The 18,367-nt window shown below is 38.8% G+C and overlaps 1 protein-coding gene across 7 annotated transcripts in view; it reads left to right on the plus strand.

Annotated features, from left to right (window-relative positions):
• LOC113095727 (EH domain-binding protein 1-like) overlaps positions 1–18,367 on the plus strand; it is a 118,975-nt gene that overhangs the window by 52,618 nt on the left and 47,990 nt on the right. For all 7 annotated transcript variants that reach the window (XM_026261070.1, XM_026261071.1, XM_026261074.1 and 4 more), the window contains 5 exons: positions 2,009–2,187; positions 3,370–3,418; positions 7,903–8,781; positions 10,338–10,379; positions 10,472–10,612. In XM_026261070.1, coding sequence (XP_026116855.1) covers positions 2,009–2,187; positions 3,370–3,418; positions 7,903–8,781; positions 10,338–10,379; positions 10,472–10,612 — 1,290 coding nt within the window. The remainder of the gene's footprint in view (positions 1–2,008; positions 2,188–3,369; positions 3,419–7,902; positions 8,782–10,337; positions 10,380–10,471; positions 10,613–18,367) is intronic.

Raw genomic sequence — 18,367 nt, forward strand, 5'->3', positions numbered from 1 at the left:
ACATGTTCTCCCCCACCCCCATGTAGCATATGACTGTGTGCTGGGAATCCTTGTTTAGTCCATTCAGTTAATCAGACTTAGTTTCTGCTCTGTATAAATCACCGTTGTTGATCTCTGATTGAATATGAGACCCTTTAATAAGGAAAATATGCCTTTCATAGTTAAATGGTTGAAGCGAGACACTTGAATCCTAGTTTGATGTCACACAACAGAGTGTGCCAGTCACAGAAGGTACAACAGTAATATAAAAGGAAGAATAAAACAAAATGAGCTTTGCTTGTCAGTTATGTTCTACATTAAATGAGGTTCAGACTATGTAAATGTACAATGACAGCAAATGATGTAAAAATATTCTTAATGTTCACTGTTGGGAGGTTATTAGTATTGGTCTGTGTTTACTGTTGTGGCAGAATCCTGAGCATTGTTGTTAGTCTATTTGTGTGTGTGTGTGTGTGTGTGTGTGTTTGTGTCTCTCTTAATAGTAGAAAGGCTCTCGGAGCCCCAAGGGCCCCTCACTTGACTTTTCCCTCCTGCTCTTTCAAGACAACCTTAACCTTTCAGATTGTGCAGACAGACTTATAAACGCACAAATAACACACTTGCCCTCAGTGGCACTCGTTCGGATCTTAGCATTTAATTATGATAATGTCAGAAGCAAGCATTCGAAAAATTTAAAGGAAGTTAGAGCTTCAGCGTCTAGCCAATCTACTTAAACCACACCTTTAGGATGTCACGGTTCTCTTTTATAATATTATTGTTGCTTTTGTAGTTTCTGAATTTGTGTCTGTGATTTACATAAGTCTGCTTTGGGTCCCTCACAAGCATTTTTTCTAAGTCTGTGTCCTTGAATCCTCCTGTAGTAGCAGATTCTGTCCAAAAGGGAGCGTTGTTAAACTGCCGTACATGCGTGAAATGTTGACCAGCTGATGTATAGCGCTCTTATCTGGGGAATGGCAGCGTGTCTCTTCCTTTGCACACACAGATCCATACAGATACCTGTCCTATGATAATGTATTTCTGCTGGATGAGCACTCTTTTATAACATGTTAGATTTGTATTTAGATGTGGAATCCATCAGGAATCCATTCATCAGATAGCTGCAAGTTTTGTCTCAGGCTATTTGATTATGATTATTAAAAAGTTATTGTGAGGAGAAAAATGCGAACCCCTGCACAACAGAATATGAATTTTGAGCGATACCATATCCGTAACGCGACGGCTCCATTTTTAACAGGATTATGTCCGAAAGTGGCCAGACTCCCGGTGCGAAGGGGTTCTGCTGCTTTGTGTTTCTGGATTTGCGGGATCAGAATTCTCGTTCCTCCGTTTAGTTGGACTCTTAATCCAGACTGATACAACTTCAAAGGCTGGTCTTTATTAATCATGTGTTTTCATTATCCATGGTCATACACTCCTTACAGACCAAAGCTCTCATTAGAATGAGCATGTAAGTCTTTTGTATGCATTTTTCTGTGTGTGTGTGTGTGTGTGTGTGTTTGTTCAAATTAGACAGAGGGTTCAACAGAAGCGACATTTAACAAAGCTTAGTTTACAAAGCTAATTGGCGAGGGATGGCTTGGATCTGATGTTCTTGATTGGAATTTAAGGACTTTTGAAGAAAAGAGGGATAATAAGTGTGTTGTATGTGTGTGGGTTAGAGAAAATAAGTCTGTATTTGAAAAATGGTCAAAGCTTGGGCTAAATGAGTTGTGTGTAATTTAGTGTAAATTTCATGTTTCCGTATAATTACAAGTTGTGTTTCTCTAATTCGTTTCCTTTGTTTCTTCATACATTATGCAACACATTCCTATAGTGTATAATGAAACTGAAAAGACATTGAATATTGAATATATTTTAGAACATTTATATTAGTGTTTTGCTAAGTAAATAGTCTGTGATTTTCTGAGTATGTTCATTTCCATTTTTTTTTTATTTTATTTATGTCAATAGCACATATTAATCTCTCTTTTTCAACTACATCCTTCCCTCTCATTCTCCTTCTCTACAGCCCAGTCCAATTCCTAGTCCTGTTCTTGGTGGGAGGCCGAATGCAAGTCAGTCCCTGTTGGCCTGGTGCCGTGAGGTCACGAAAAACTATAGAGGCGTCAAAATCACCAACTTCACCACTTCCTGGAGGAACGGACTGGCATTCTGTGCCCTGTTACACCACTTCAGACCAGACTTAATGTAAGCCATGCACATTCATGACACTACACACTTTTATACAAGTGTCATTACACACAGGAAATGGTTCTTTAGGTGGTTCAGTCAGCAGGACCCAAGTTTAGAGCACGGGGTGCTGACTCAACTTACCCCACGTTAAAGGTATACCTCTCCCGAAATTTAAATTTGTAATATTGTCTTTTGTGTTTCACATAAGAAAGAAGGTCATAGAGGTTTGGAAGGTGAGTGTATGATTTTCAGTTGTTGCCTTTGATCAAAATAATCATCAGATTACTCTATAACATCTGTATAATTAATAGCGACAGCCCTAAACTGTATACACACACACCTCTTTTAATTCACCTCTATCTCTCTCACTTTGTGTGGGGGGTCTAATATGGTTTATTATGGAGAGTTTTTAATCCCTCTGTCTTATTTCTGAACATTTCTGCGTCTGGTCTCATCAGGAATGACTCAAATCCTCCTTAATTACTACACTTACAGCAGATTCATCACAGTGCTGACAGCCCCACGGCCAACCACCCTCTGGGTTTAGCATACGCTAAAGTACCAGGAATCTGTCCGCCATCTATTTAAGGAAGATATTGACTGATTTATTATCTTTGATATTTTTATGAAACATTTACATTCATTGACATAAAAAAATTGTGTGCAATGCAAGAATGCAAGATAGAATCAAACTGAATAAAATGTGCAGTATTATCAGATTAATATGCAGTTTAACTAAAAATATGGCTTGTTACAAAAGTGAAGTGTGTTTATAAATGCTGTTTCATGTGGAGAAATTCCTCAGAGGGCTTTTAAAGCACATTGTGCCCCAGGGAACAGTACACAACCCACATCAAGGTTTGAATGACATGTAGTGAATGCTGAGGCTTATTATGATATAAGCAAAATGTAGGATATTGTCCATTTTTAGAGTTACCCACTATTGTTTTCCCTGTTGAAGAGGAAAGACCCCAGGCACACAGTGGGCAGTGTGATGGAGAAGGAGAGATGAAACGTTTAATGTGTTGAGTGGTCGCGTAAAGGTTGTGTGTGTGTGACTAATTTTGCTTGCACTCACACACACTCTATTAGTTGTGTTGATTGCAGAGCTGTGAAATTGCATGTTACAGCCATTACATGAGACGCATTTTTAAAGCTAACTCTCTCTCTCTCTTGCTGTTCTTTCCTCCCTCCTAGTGACTACAAGGCTCTCAATCCTCAAGATATTAAAGAAAACAACAAAAAGGTAAATGCTACACACTCTCTTCCTCTCTTGGTTTGTTTGTGCATCAGTAATCCTCCTCATAGGTGATTTATTTTGTTATAACTCTTGATTCACTCCCACCCAGCGTTCTCTAATTGCCACTTTCAGAATGCGGCTCCCCTGCCGACACTAAAGGAAAGAGTGTGTGTGTTTGTGTGGATGGAGTGAGTCACCTGGGAGTCATAAGATAGCATCATAATTCATAAACATGCTATAAATGAACTTTACAGGCTTCTCCGCAGAGGGAGAAGGAAAGAGAGGGAGGGAAGGAAGGAAGAGAAATAAAGGGATGTTAATCACACACTTAGAGGAAAGCTCTAACAGCAGACACACACATATACTTGTAAATATACTTGTGCAGACTTCCTATTAACTTCAGTGTTTTTTTTGTTTTTTTTTAATTAAGCAGTATAAATAGATTATAATCGCTACACCAAACCCAAGCCCTTATAGACTTTAGAAATATTATTATTATTTATTTTTCTTTTTTAACAATAGTTTTATATGAACACAGTAAATGCACTTTGATCCACATCAAATCAGCATATTAGAATGATTTCTGAACGATCATGTGACACTGGATTTTTTATAATAATAAAAAAAGGCTGCTGCACTGCAAACCCCCCCTCCCCATTCCTCCTTTTACTTTTTTTTTTTGTGACTTTCTTCCTCTTTCTCTCATTATTGTTTTACATTATACCTTGTTCCATCCATTCAGGAATATTCAGTGGGATGTGCATGACGAATGAGCTTTGAATTGAGAGAGAGCAAGGAAGGTGTGAATATTGCGGTCAGCTCTCAAATGCCTGTTTAAATAAACCGCCAGGTGGCTCTGCCAAGAAGGATTACTCCAAGCATCTCTCTTCCTCTCTCTCAAAACGCACACACACACACAATGCACAGCAGCACACGATACAGAGCAAATGTATATTGTTGCTTCCTGGATTTATTTGGAATCTATTTGGATTTGTGGATGTATAAAACGTAATTCCTCTGTAATTCCGCTCCATTGAACGATAGCTGTATTCTGGAGCGCTGCAGATTAACTTTTATTTCAGCCCTCAGATCAACTCCATTTAGACTTTATTAGGTGTATTAAATGTGCTCCTCACTCTCTCCTTTCCCTATGTTCCTTTCATCTGTCATCACTTTACCCTACACTCAATACCTGCAGACACTACCTGAGTTCATTTCCTGCTCTCTCTTGTTCTGGGACTATTATATACAAAGTTTTCACTCTCCAATACAAGTGAAGAGTGCATCCTCTCACTGTCATTCAACAATAAATTACTATCCCAAGATGAGGAGGTTAAGAGCCCTCTCTATACAGCCACAAACACCCACATTTATATAAACTGCATTCATTTCCATGTGATAGAATCAGTGCAACCCTCTCTGGCCCAGCCGTGATTGCATTAATCTCTATTGAAATATGACAGATAAGAGCAATCAATAGCAGAGGGGAGAGGAGAGGACGGTTTGGTCATACAGGCAGTGAAAAGAATTATTTTCTCTGTGTGTGTGTGTCTAGAGAGAGACCAGCAGTAATTTCCCATGATATCTGATCTGTGTGCACGTGCGTGTATGTGTTCCTCGATAAATGTGCGAATGGGGGGAAAGCCCTTCTGGTTATGTGTGTGTGACTGACAGCGATGGATACCTGTCAATCATTCAGCGATGTCATTCACAAAACAAAACGCTTTTCATTGTCCGTGTAGTGTGGGGGAGGGGCTGACAGTCCGGAACAGGAAGGGAACGTCTTAAACACACAATTGCACAGTTCACACGGGTTATTAGTGCCGCTGCATCATTTACACACAGATAGAGAGCAAACAGCATTACTGTCAGTTGAATAAATGGCTTTTGTAGTTATGCAAGTACACCAGAAGCGTGTTTTTGGCCTTAATTCATCTGGATGTGTTTGGTCACATGCACTTGCACACAAACTGCTGTTTACATGGTGCAATTATTTTAATCAAACATAATTTGTTGTTTTGAAGTCTGAAGCAATGAGACAGAGACACCCTTTTTGTTTTCCTTTTTTCCTTCTCAAAGGGAGCTTGATGCTCTCTGTAAATAAATACATACACTCTTTGTAATCTATGTAAAAATGAATGATTTGATTCACTATTTTTCCTTACCCTTTATTTTTAGTATATGTTTTATACACTACTGTTAAAAAGTCTGGGGTCACTACGTTCATTTTTTAAATAAATGAATGCTATTATAAAAAAAAGAATTTTTAAAGTTGACAGTACAGACATTTATAATGATTTATAATACCTCTGTTTCAAATAAATGCTGTTCTTTTGAACTTGGTATTCATCAAAATATCCTGGAAAAAATGTAACTCGAGTTTCAGTTTTCTACATTGAGAGTAAGAAGAAATGTTTCTTCAGCACTAAATTTGTGTTTTCATATAATCATTTCTGAAGGATCATGTGACACTGATGTAATGTCTGCTGAAAATTCTGCTTTGTTGTCACAGGAATAAATATATTTTTTAAATGCATTAAAATAGAAAACATGTTATTTTAAATTGCAATTATCTTTTTACTGTCATTTTAATAAATATAAAAATGCAGACTTGGTGAGCATAGAATTCTTTCATGTTTTGTTTATACTTCTTTTATTAATACTGTCTGATCACAAACGGTTTTGCTTTTCTTTTCTTTTTTTTTATTTTACATATGAACAATACTAATTTGATTTGACCACATTCAGCTGCAGTGTGAATGTAGCTAAAGTATAGGAATCTGACACTTTAGTTTCATTCATCCCACCAATTGTACACACTTTTTCTAGAGCTAAAACCCAAACAACATATACCTGCAGACTTTTTTTGTTTTCCCACCCTTATTCATTCCCTTTTTTTTTCTATTCAGCTGTCTGTACCTTACATTTCCCTCGCTCTGCAAAGCTCTGCTTAACCATCGTTATTGTTAGCCTCCAGCAAACAGGAAAAAGAGAAGGCACGAGAGAAAGAAAGATGTGATTAATTTTAAATTGAGAATCGGCTTCCCTTTGATTATCCCTCCCCTCCCTTTCTCTTGCTTCCTCTCTCTCTCTCACTCACACAGATAAAGGGGACAAACCTGATAAAGTCAGTAGATGGGTAAATGGCAGAGATTGAGACAATACTCAACACTTGTCAACAGATTGAAATTCGCTCAACTCTGATAAAGCGAATCAGGGGGAGGCCGAGACATAAGGTTCATTTGTAGGCTTTTGTTTATACGGTTGTATTCGCAAATTCTTAAGAGAGGAGAAAGTAACTTTTCTTTCATTCGTTCGATGGATTATCGCGATAATGTCAGCCAGTTTACTTTCACTTCTTCCTTCCATTTCTCTCTTTCCGTCTATCTCCTGATCAGGGATTGAGTTTGGCTGTTTGATTATCTGCCTGTTCTCCTCAACCGGACAAATCAGTGCAATTATACTCACTGAGAGAGAGAGAGAGAGAGAGAGAGTGAGAGAGATGGAAGGAGGGCGAGTGGGAGATGTATGTGATAAGACTGAGGCAGGATTAGTTTAGTGTTTCTTGGTATCGTGCTCTCTTATCATGGAGAACCATCCTTGACATTAGCTGTCACTGCCTGCCGCATTCTACTGATCCCAGCTTGTCTTATCCCAAATCTAATTCCTGCATGCACCCTACACCCTAACTGCCTCTCCCTCCCATCATCCTACAAACCCTGTTCTTGCCTTTCACCCTTTACCCTGTGTTTCCTTTTTCCTTCATCCCATACTGTACATTGGCCTTCTGTCTCACTCTATAGCTTATAGTTTACCCTTTTACCCTACACCCAACCATTCATTTTCACCCCTCAGTCTCCACCATTGTCCCTTTCGCCAGTTCACCTTTATTTCATCTAATGCACTACCCATCCCAGCTCCTATTTATTTCATCCTTCCCTTTCTTCTGACACCCAGCCATATTCTCTCTTATCCCTGACTTTACACTTTACATTAAATAGTCCAAATTAACACCCAGTTAAATCCAAATATAATAATTGACTTTGATAAATAAATCTGTAGAAGACTTGCGTCTTTTTTTTTTCTTTTTTCTTTTGGAAAAAAACCCCGTTATTATTATTATTATTTTTTATATATCTATCTATCATACTATCTATTGATCATTCTGTCATATATTCTTTTGTTTATGCATTTATTTATAATTTAATAATAATTTATTTATTTATTTTTATTTTAGAACAATTATTGTCTGACCCATATATAATTTTAGTTATTTTGATGAATTATAGGGTCGACAGATTTATTCTAGGTTAGTTTAGTTTAGTTTTACAAAGGAATGACACAACTGAAATAAAACCATTCCTTTTTATTCTTCAGTTAGTCCTTATTTTTGGTCCACCAGTTCTTATTTTATTTACTCATTTCATTTCATACAATCCTTTATTTTCTATGTTTTATTTTAAACATCTGTTTTTTGTGTGTGTATGCAGGCATATGATGGCTTTGCCAGTCTGGGAATCTCTCGGCTTCTGGAGCCATCTGACATGGTTCTGCTGGCAATCCCGGATAAACTGACGGTGATGACGTACCTGTATCAGATCCGGGCACATTTCAGCGGTGAAGAACTCAATGTTGTGCAGATCGAAGCCAACAGCAGTCGTAGCACATACAAAGTTGGAGACTTCGAAACAGACACAAACAGTTCTATCGACCAAGACAAGTTCTACGCTGAACTTAACGACATTCACCCTGAGCCCACTAATCAGGGTGCTGCCGAAACCAATGGTGGCCATGCTGTTAAAGAAGAGCAGGAAGTGAAGTCAGTCATTACAGGCGGAGGATCTGGTTCCCTATCTACCTCCCCAGGGGAAGTTCTAAAAGATGTAGCAGCTCCTTTACGGGCGTCTACGACAGACCGTGACTTTTCAGCAGCTCCAACCGTCACTGATCCTCACCTACGACCCGCCCAAAGCAACAGAACCTTCCTGGAGACCACCGCCAGCCAACCTCCCACTGCAGAACAGAAAAAACTCCTCAAAGCTGATACACTGGACATGGGGGACCTGTCTCACAGGCTGGAGAGAAAAGAGGAGAGCGGGCAGTCGGGTGGGTTGACCGCTGCTGACACCAGAGACTCCAGGGAGCAGCACGAGACCCCACACCCTGGCGAAAGACTAACTGAATCTGGCTCACCCAGGTGGCAGACCGGGTCTTCTTTAACAAACACGCACAAACTGGGCTTCACATATAACAGAGACACTGATCTTATCAAGAAGAAGAGAGCAAGTTTGCGCCACTCTGAATCTGACAGCACCTCAGACAGCAGTGCCCAGACCAACCACACACACACACCCGCTAAACTCACACAGGTAAATGTCAAAACAAAAAGCATGCTTACATATTCACATACGTCTGAGCAAAATGTTCTATCTATCTATCTATCTATCTATCTATCTATCTATCTATCTATCTATCTATCTATCTATCTATCTATATATCTATCGGTTTAATCTAATGTAACTTTAATTTAAATTGTAGTTCTATATCTTATATGCTACCTCAGTTTAATGTCAATTAAATTGCTGGAGTTTAATTGGAATACATTTTTTTTCAATGTCTCATACAACGCTGGTTCACAAGATTATCAATAACCTGAAAATATCAAGGAATTTCAAAAAATGTCCAGGCTAATTATTGATACTTTCTGTTTATACTCCGTTCCAAAATATTTGATTGATATATATAATTGATTAGAAATGATACTTTGTGTGTGTCATGTAAAAACATATTTAAAACAGTCATCAGGAATGACTGGAAAAAATCATGGAAACATTATGAAAATGGAAATTCATTAGTCAGAAAGTGCGAGAACCCTGTTGTGCAGTAAGAATTACCAAACCGCACATGACTAATGGTCCAACACAAGCAAGCAAACAACGTCAAACACACAGCAGGTATAGAAAAAAAAATCACATTTTGTTGCTTTGCAGCCTGAAATGATGATGGGCACAGTTTTCGTTTTTATCCAACTGTATGCTGTGAGCCGTGAGTAAATACAGCTGGATAAAACAAAAACTGTGTCCATCTTCATTTCAGGCTGCAAAGCAATAAAATGTAGTTATTTTAAAGTGAGGTACCCACTGTAAATACACATGATTATAAGTAACAAACATATCCATGTTAAATGAATAATTCCCTGAACACTTCCAACAGAAAAGCAGTTACAGCTTAAATGGGAAAAGCTGCCATATAAAATCAAAGCACATAAAGCTGTTTGAAGCTTTTTACGTTTGCTATTTTTGCTATTTTGTGATACGTCTGATCAGCACAGACAGCAGCCGCATGTCACTCGGAGTGGCATGTCATTATGTACGGGCCGTCCCGCCTGCAGCTCTAATACTGACACGGGTTATAGCATGTTCCGCATGAGAGCCTCTCCTCATCTATACAGCACATATATTTATACACACACATACACACACACTTGCAGGTATTGCAGCACAACTTTTATCACACTCTCGCCATGTATCACTGTCATTCCTTCCACTGAATAACTTTCCAGCTGAGATCTGTCCTGATTTTATTTTGACATGTCATCAAGGCCTCAGCTGTGACATGAGAGGTGCGTTACCATTGCGACAGTTTGCAGCACCTTAAGTTTGTTGGTGACTGATTTGGTTGTTTTACTAAATGTGTTGCACAGTGTAGATCCCTTACGGTGATCAGGAGCAAAAGTCACTCTATCTCCTCTCAGCTGTCAGAATCACTGCCGTACCAATCAGCCAATCAGGTGCTTGCTGGAGCCCGTAATGAGAGCGCAAAGCTGATAGCGTTTGGAGAAGATGCTAATCTGATTTACAACATATAGGGTGATGGGGCATCTACAGATTTGTTCTTATGTCATGTTTTCTTTTTCTTTTTTCAGGAAGTTGTACCTACCGCAGTGTCTAACACCAGTGAAGAGAAGGTGAAACAGATCATGGCTATTCAAAGTGGTTTTACAAGGTGAAACTTGGTTACACTCAGATTTTTAATAAAATCTCTTTCTCTGGATTGCAGAAGGTTCTGTCTCGTCAAGAGGAGCTGAAGGAGAGGGCCAGGCTGCTATTGGAACAGGCCCGTAGAGATGCTGCCATGAAGACTGGACACAAAAGCACCACTAATGCACAGTCACCCACACACACTCCACAGATTATTGATGTGAGTTCACACTTTTTATATATATATATATATATATATATATATATATCATCACAATGATTAACATTACAGATTTATTTTCACAGCCGCCTTTGATCATGTTTACCAAGGGTGTCAATCATTCTGACAATGACTGTTTATATACACACATATACATATACATAAGAAAGACACCACCGTCTTACCTATGTTCTCCCTTGTCTGAATCGTGTGGTCATCTATTCAAAACTAGAATGTTGCTGGACCGAGTCATGGAGGTAGGAAGAATCAATGAGAGAGACATACCCTGAAGCAGATGCTGCCAGTTCATATGTGTCATGAATTTCCCCAAAATTCCGAAAAGGGTATTGCCAAGTGCATATACAGTATTGTTCAAAATAATAGCAGTACAATGTGACTAACCAGAATAATCAAGGTTTTTCGTATATTTTTTTATTGCAACGTGGCAAACAAGTTACCAGTAGGTTCAGTAGATTCTCAGAAAACAAATGAGACCCAGCATTCATGATATGCACGCTCTTAAGGCTGTGCAATTGGGCAATTAGTTGAATTAGTTGAAAGGGGTGTGTTCAAAAAAATAGCAGTGTGGCATTCAATCACTGAGGTCATCAATTTTGTGAAGAAACAGGGGTGAATCAGGTGGCCCCTATTTAAGGATGAAGTCAACACTTGTTGAACATGCATTTGAAAGCTGAGGAAAATGGGTCGTTCAAGACATTGTTCAGAAGAACAGCGTACTTTGATTAAAAAGTTGATTAGAGAGGGGAAAACCTATAAAGAGGTGCAAAAAATGATAGGCTGTTCAGCTAAAATGATCTCCAATGCCTTAAAATGGATAGCAAAACCAGAGAGACGTGGAAGAAAACGGAAGACAACCATCAAAATGGATAGAAGAATAACCAGAATGGCAAAGGCTCAGCCAATGATCACCTCCAGGATGATCAAAGACAGTCTGGAGTTACCTGTAAGTACTGTGACAGTTAGAAGACGTCTGTGTGAAGCTAATCTATTTTCAAGAATCCCCCGCAAAGTCCCTCTGTTAAAAAAAAGGCATGTGCAGAAGAGGTTACAATTTGCCAAAGAACACATCAACTGGCCTAAAGAGAAATGGAGGAACATTTTGTGGACTGATGAGAGTAAAATTGTTACTTTTGGGTCCAAGGGCCACAGGCAGTTTGTGAGACGACCCCCAAACTCTGAATTCAAGCCACAGTACACAGCGAAGACAGTGAAGCATGGAGGTGCAAGCATCATGATATGGGCATGTTTCTCCTACTATGGTGTTGGGCCTATTTATCGCATACCAGGGATCATGGATCAGTTTGCATATGTTAAAATACTTGAAGAGGTCATGTTACCCTATGCTGAAGAGGACATGCCCTTGAAATGGTTGTTTCAACAAGACAATGACCCAAAACACACTAGTAAACGGGCAAAGTCTTGGTTCCAAACCAACAAAATTAATGTTATGGAGTGGCCAGCCCAATCTCCAGACCTTAATCCAATTGAGAACTTGTGGGGTGATATCAAAAATGCTGTTTCTGAAGCAAAACCAAGAAATGTGAATGAATTGTGGAATGTTGTTAAAGAATCATGGAGTGGAATAACAGCTGAGAGGTGCCCCAAGTTGGTTGACTCCATGCCATTCAGATGTCAAGCAGTTTTAAAAAACTGTGGTCATACAACTAAATATTAGTTTAGTGATTCACAGGATTGCTAAATCCCAGAAAAAAAAAATGTTTGTACAAAATAGTTTTGAGTTTGTACAGTCAAAGGTAGACACTGCTATTTTTTTGAACACACCCCTTTCAACTAATTGCCCAATTGCACAGCCTTAAGAGCGTGCATATCATGAATGCTGGGTCTTGTTTGTTTTCTGACAATCTACTGAACCTACTGGTAACTTGTTTGCCACTTAGCAATAAAAAATATACTAAAAACCTTGATTATTCTGGTTAGTCACATTGTACTGCTATTATTTTGAACAATACTGTACACCTGCATAGTAAGTCCTTACCACTGTTCCCAGCTCCTCTTAGGATGCTCCTCTGTCCTCTCAGACAGGAAGTAATAGAGAGTAATATTATTCTGTAGCCAAGAGCCTGCATGCTAGTGTCTCTCATTTCACACAGGACAGGTCTTTAAGCATTACTCAAGGACTCCAGGTAGTGATGTAGGAAGTGACCAGTCAGAGAACATGAAACACTAAATAAACATGCTCTGCTGAGCTTGGTACTGCAGGACGGCTGACACTTGACGTCGAAAAGCTCAGGCCACATCCAAATAACTTTTCAGCTCTCCTGAAATCCTGTTTTAGAGGAAGAAACGCAGTGGCATATACAGAGCCACAGGGGAGGGGTTTTCAGAACATGATGAAATATCTGGTGTATGGCGGATTTATTCAGACGTTTTGCTGTATGAATTTTTAAAAGGAAATGAGATGCCCTTGAAAGAAATGCATAAGAAAGTAAAGAACAGGAACAAGAAGGCACCTCACTGTGATGCTGCCGTAAATTACGTTGTTTTTTTTTTTTTTTTCAAAGAAAAATATTTTCTTTTCTCCTACAAAAGTCCTCTGTGATCTGATGAAGGGGAGATTGTCCTTGTCCTGTAAATGAACAACAAATTAGCGTCAGTGTGTGTGTTCACAATGCCTCCTTCCAAGGACGATGTGCTAATGAGGCTTCAGTGCATTAGCCTGCCGGAATATTGAATTGTTTCACTTTTTAATAGAAAACATTGATCAAAAGGGAGCGTGGCTTGGCGCGCTGGTAATTGTTAGTGATTTAGATTAGATTAGTTGATGTCTTGTTTTGATTAGTAAGCCCTGTTATCTTATCACTGGCCTCTGCATGAAGCTCCTCCACTAAGAAGAGACTTTACGCTTTAGCATGCAGAGGGAATATTTTAATTAAATTAAGACTTGCTTCATTCTTTCAAAGCAGAGATAGAGATGGAGGGGTGAAAGCGAGGATGGATGAGAAAGAGAGGGGGGGCGTCATTGGGGTGCAGTGAGCTTTTCATTCACACACTTTAGCATTGGCCGAAATGCTGTGTGATTTCTTTTACTGGCAGCTGATAAATGATCATGACATTAAGATGAAATGAAATGAAATTATATTAAGGTATTTATTGTCTTTTTTTCCTAAAGCAACTAGCCCTTGTAATATCCTGCCTCAACTTTCAACAGGATATAGAAGTTAAACATTTTGTCAAAAAAAATTAAAGGGGTCTTTTGAATAAAGCATTTTTTACCATGAGTTAGCATACAGACTTGATTGTGCGTGAGAGTGTGTTGGATGGCCAGCGGGCCAGTCATTGTCCTCAGTCAGTGGTGTGTTTCAATGGGCCCATCAGTGAGCCCACCTCTCTCATCAAGAACTGCTCTGTGTGTGTGTGTGTTTCTCTTGTTCTTTTACATGCCATGTTAATTGTGCTCCATTGTGCTGCATTGGCTCTCTTGCTTTGATCTTTGCCACCAAAGATTTTCCCTCTTTCTCTCTCTCTCTCTCTCTGTTTGTCTCTGTCTTTGCTTTACTTTCTGTCTCCTGTTCGTCTACTTTTTGCTTACTCTGTGTATATGTGTGTTTAGGTCTTTGATAGTAGGATTGTTTAGTAGTTGTCATTGTACTATGGGTAGGTGGCCTTCACAATCCATTAGGGCCAAACCTCTAAATTGCTCTCGCGGTCTTCACCCCCTGCTGAGAGCAAATCGCTAACTAATGAAAAATTAGAAAAAGCACAGCATCACAACACCCCTTTTATGCTAGTGTACACATACATGAATTCTTAAAGGAATGTTCCAGGTTTAAGTTAAGTGCTATTGACAACATTTGTGGCATAGTGTTGACTACAGCAAAATAATTTAATCTCATCCTCAATTTTTCAACAAAGGCAGATATTGGGGTGTTAACACGTAGTGATTCCAATAATCACTAAATGTATGTAAATAAAAGCACATTAATTATTTCATTTTTATTTATAAAATCATAGTCTTTTTTTGAAGTGGTCATATTTTCTAGGTGAATTAACTTATTCCTGTGGGTGCAGATATTATTATAGGATTAATTCTATACTGTATTTATCACAGGCTTTAATTTTTACATTTTCAGTTTTTGTTTTTAACATCAAGTTTAAATAATTTTGTCTTATCTTTTTGTTAATATTTCCGTTTAGCTTTAATTTAAGTATATTGGTCATTTAAGCACTTAAGTTTGAACTTATTTTATTTTGAGCCACTTGGCAAGGCAGTGCTTCAGTGTCATCATGACAACAGTTGAAAGATGTGATGCAATTTTAGATTTTAAAGTGTTTCTGTCACATAGTTTATTTTTTACTGCCTGGTCCCATGTTAACACTGTGCATCTTTATAACATGATAGATGAATACATTTTGTGGAAGTCACATTATGACACAGTTTTCACTCTCTCATAGGCAAGACCTTTAAAATAAAGTGAAGAGAATCTCCCCTCTTCTTTTTCTTCTTTTTCAGTCCTTGATAAAGAGAAAGCGGGGGAGAGGGAGCGTTAGTAAGGAAAAATAATTTTTATTTATATAGTCTTTTAAATCGTAAAAAGGTAGGGAGGGTGGCAGAAAAAGGGGACAGTGCATTTCTTCAGATTTTCTCAAGCATTAGTTGATCAGTGCAGTAATTTCACAGCGCTTTGGCCAGGGTAATTATGGAGGGTACGGCGAGAAAGAGAGAGCAGGGAAGGGGGAGGAATAAGAGAGGGAAAAGATTCCAGGTGAGCTTCCTCGTGTTCACTGGCTCGTTATGATTAGTTTAATTGGACTGTGTTTGATTTTTCCCGACGAGGCCCTGCTTCACCCTCCTGACTCTCTTCTTCATCCTCTGCCCTCCCTCCCACTCTGTGTGACAGTGCGGTGACTTTTCAGAGCCACCCGTGACCCTCCCTCTCAGAGAGAGATGGAGCGAACCTTTGAACTCGTGGTGGCCTCCCTGAGCGCTTGTGCGTGTGTGTTTAGAGGCCTCTATCATGTTTGTCTTTCAGCCTCATTTAACTGTGACTTCAGACATGAAATCAACACGTAATCAAATATGTTGCTTTTCCTGTGTAAATCTGTTGTCAGTACTAACACTCCACATACAGCAGTGATCTCTCTCTTTCTCTCTGTAGTCCACAAACGTTAGCGTCGACCCGCCTCTGATGCGTGAGAGTCAGTGGGAAGGCCCGGGGAAGAGCAATTGTCCCAGCAAGCACCAGAGACTCGGAGTTAATTGGGCCAATTAGGCCACAGCCGTCCTCTTGTTCTGCGTTCTTTGGGTCTGACGCCCTCAAACGATTCCCTCAGACTTTCAAAGGAACCGTGGCTGCTCCTTCCATATGCATTTTAACATGCTGACGTGACTGCTCTCGTGCTGCATTCCGATTGTCTTTTTAGTTTGGAAACCTTTCTTTTTCCGGCGGATTCCTGTCTAATGAAACAGAATGGATAGAAGGTAGTTGAATGGCTATGTGTGTGGAGATCAAAGCGTTTGGTTGGAACAGAGAAGCTGTTAGAGAGAGAGAGAGAGACGCCCCTCCAATCTCTTCATGAGTTACGATCAAGCCACTGCTCTCTCCGGCATTACGCACACACAGGCATTTCTCAGTGGGGCTGTCTCCTCTTTTTTTTTTTTTTTTTTTTCTCTTGTCTCTCTCTTTTTCTCTGTCTCTCTTTTCAACGCAATGACCTCTGCTTTCTTCTCTTCCACTACCTCATTCCTTTCTCTCTCTTTTCTGCCATCCTTCAGTTTTTAACCTCATTCATAAGTCTCCTAGAAATAAAATAGGAATCATAAAAGCAATAAAGTTTAAGTTTATCTCGATATGAAATTGCAATTGATTAATCCAGTTATTTCAGTTGGACTGAAAAGTGCTTGTTGAGAGAGAGAGAGAGAGAGAGAGAGAGTGCTAGGAGCTATTGTGTGTCTGTCGGAACACTTTAATTAAAGAAAGTAAGTATAAGCATTAGTACAACGTTTTTCAATAACTTGTTGATTTTCTGTTGCATTAATACATTTTTAATGGTCATGCTCCAAGTCTTGCTAAAGACTAAGAGTTTTTAAAGTTTTAAAGTTAACAATAAAAAAAAAAAATGACCTTATTTACTTTCTTGATTGTGCAGTGCTATCTGCAACATATTTTTCATCCATAATCTGATGTATTTCTGAGCTGGACTGGATATTCACTGACCTAGTGAAAGCTTTTATTCTTGATTTTGTTTATTTAGAAACTGATTGGATGGTGAAATTTGCGTGTAACATACCAGATTGGAGCCAGGGTGAATAAGAGTTTGCTATAACAATACACAACTAGTTGGTTAACTATTTTTTAAACATTTATATAATGTAGAAATAAAATATTTTAATTCATGAATGATGTATTAAATTTTTCAAATAAATGCTGTTCTTTTAAACTTTCTAGTCAAAAAATGCTGAAAAAATTATCACTGTCCACAAAAGTAATAATAAAAATAAAATAATGTAAAAAAAAATATGTTAGTGTTGTAAATAAAATCAGTACGTATATAAGACGTATTAAGCTTTATGTGAGAGTGAAGACTAAAGTAATGACAGCTGAAAAATCTATTTTTCTATCACATTTTAAAATATATTAAAACCGTAAATATAAATGTGAAATAGCTTTTACTATTTCTCCTGTTTCTTTGATTACTACTTTCAAGTCTGCAGAAAAAAAATTGTTTTTGGAAAAACAAAAAAAGGAAAGACAATGGAGCTATTTGTCGATTTTGATTCATGTTCATTTTAATGTTCATGTTACTGTGAACAATACATCGGTGAACATAAAAAAAAAGTACGAAATGTATTAAATTGCTCGTCCTCTTCAACAACTTTATAGTTGATGTCACCAAGCCCTGTTCTTTTTCAACCCCCTCCCTTCATCTCTCAATCTGACCAATTCCCGATCAGCCTGATCTTTTTCTCGCTAAATATCTTGTTTTACTCAGAAACACGTCACATTATGGATGCTTCTGTTGGGTCATTATGTTGTCATGTAAAGGAGAAAGTTTTCTTCCTACTCGCACAGAGCCTCTGGCTCTCTGCAGTCATAAATTGAAATAAGCATGTTTTGTTTGGTAGTAATCCCATGCTTGACATTGTTATTTTTGTTTATGCCCACCATAAGTGTTTTGGGAATGTCTTAGATGCCTTCATGCTTGTACGTTAAATGCCAGATGTCTTTCTGAGGGACAAACCTGCCCATCAGCCTTTATCCTTCCATCCTCCGAAATGGGTTGGTAACTGTTTGAGGTTTTTATTTGTGAGCCGGTTGCTAAGGGCACTCTATGTAGCCCGCAAGACATCTACCTCTATCTCTCTATTTATCTGTTCACCCTCGCACTGCACCAGTATCATCTACACACATGCAGAAGCATAATTATGCTATGTACAACGGCCTTTGATAGCATGTACAGTTTTCTTCTTAATTCTTTATCAAATGCATTGATCGTGGTGTATGTGCATTGATCCAGGAACCACATCTGCAGCCCAGCGATAAGGCCACGGTGGCATCTCTCTCTCTCTCTCGCTCTCGTTTGGCTGGGGGCTAAAGCAGGCTGCTGTAGGATTAGCTGGTGCTCAACTACTTGCATTTTAAGTTGACACCTCAACACCAAGCAAAGGCCACATTACAGAAGAAAAGCTGCCCCGTCCATCCACCGAATGCTTCGTCTTCTGTACGCTCGCACTCTCTCTCTGTCGACTACATATAATTGGATTTGTGAACAGGA

The sequence above is a fragment of the Carassius auratus genome, unplaced genomic scaffold (assembly GCF_003368295.1).
Source record: "Carassius auratus strain Wakin unplaced genomic scaffold, ASM336829v1 scaf_tig00215779, whole genome shotgun sequence".
Classification (NCBI taxonomy): domain Eukaryota; kingdom Metazoa; phylum Chordata; class Actinopteri; order Cypriniformes; family Cyprinidae; genus Carassius; species Carassius auratus.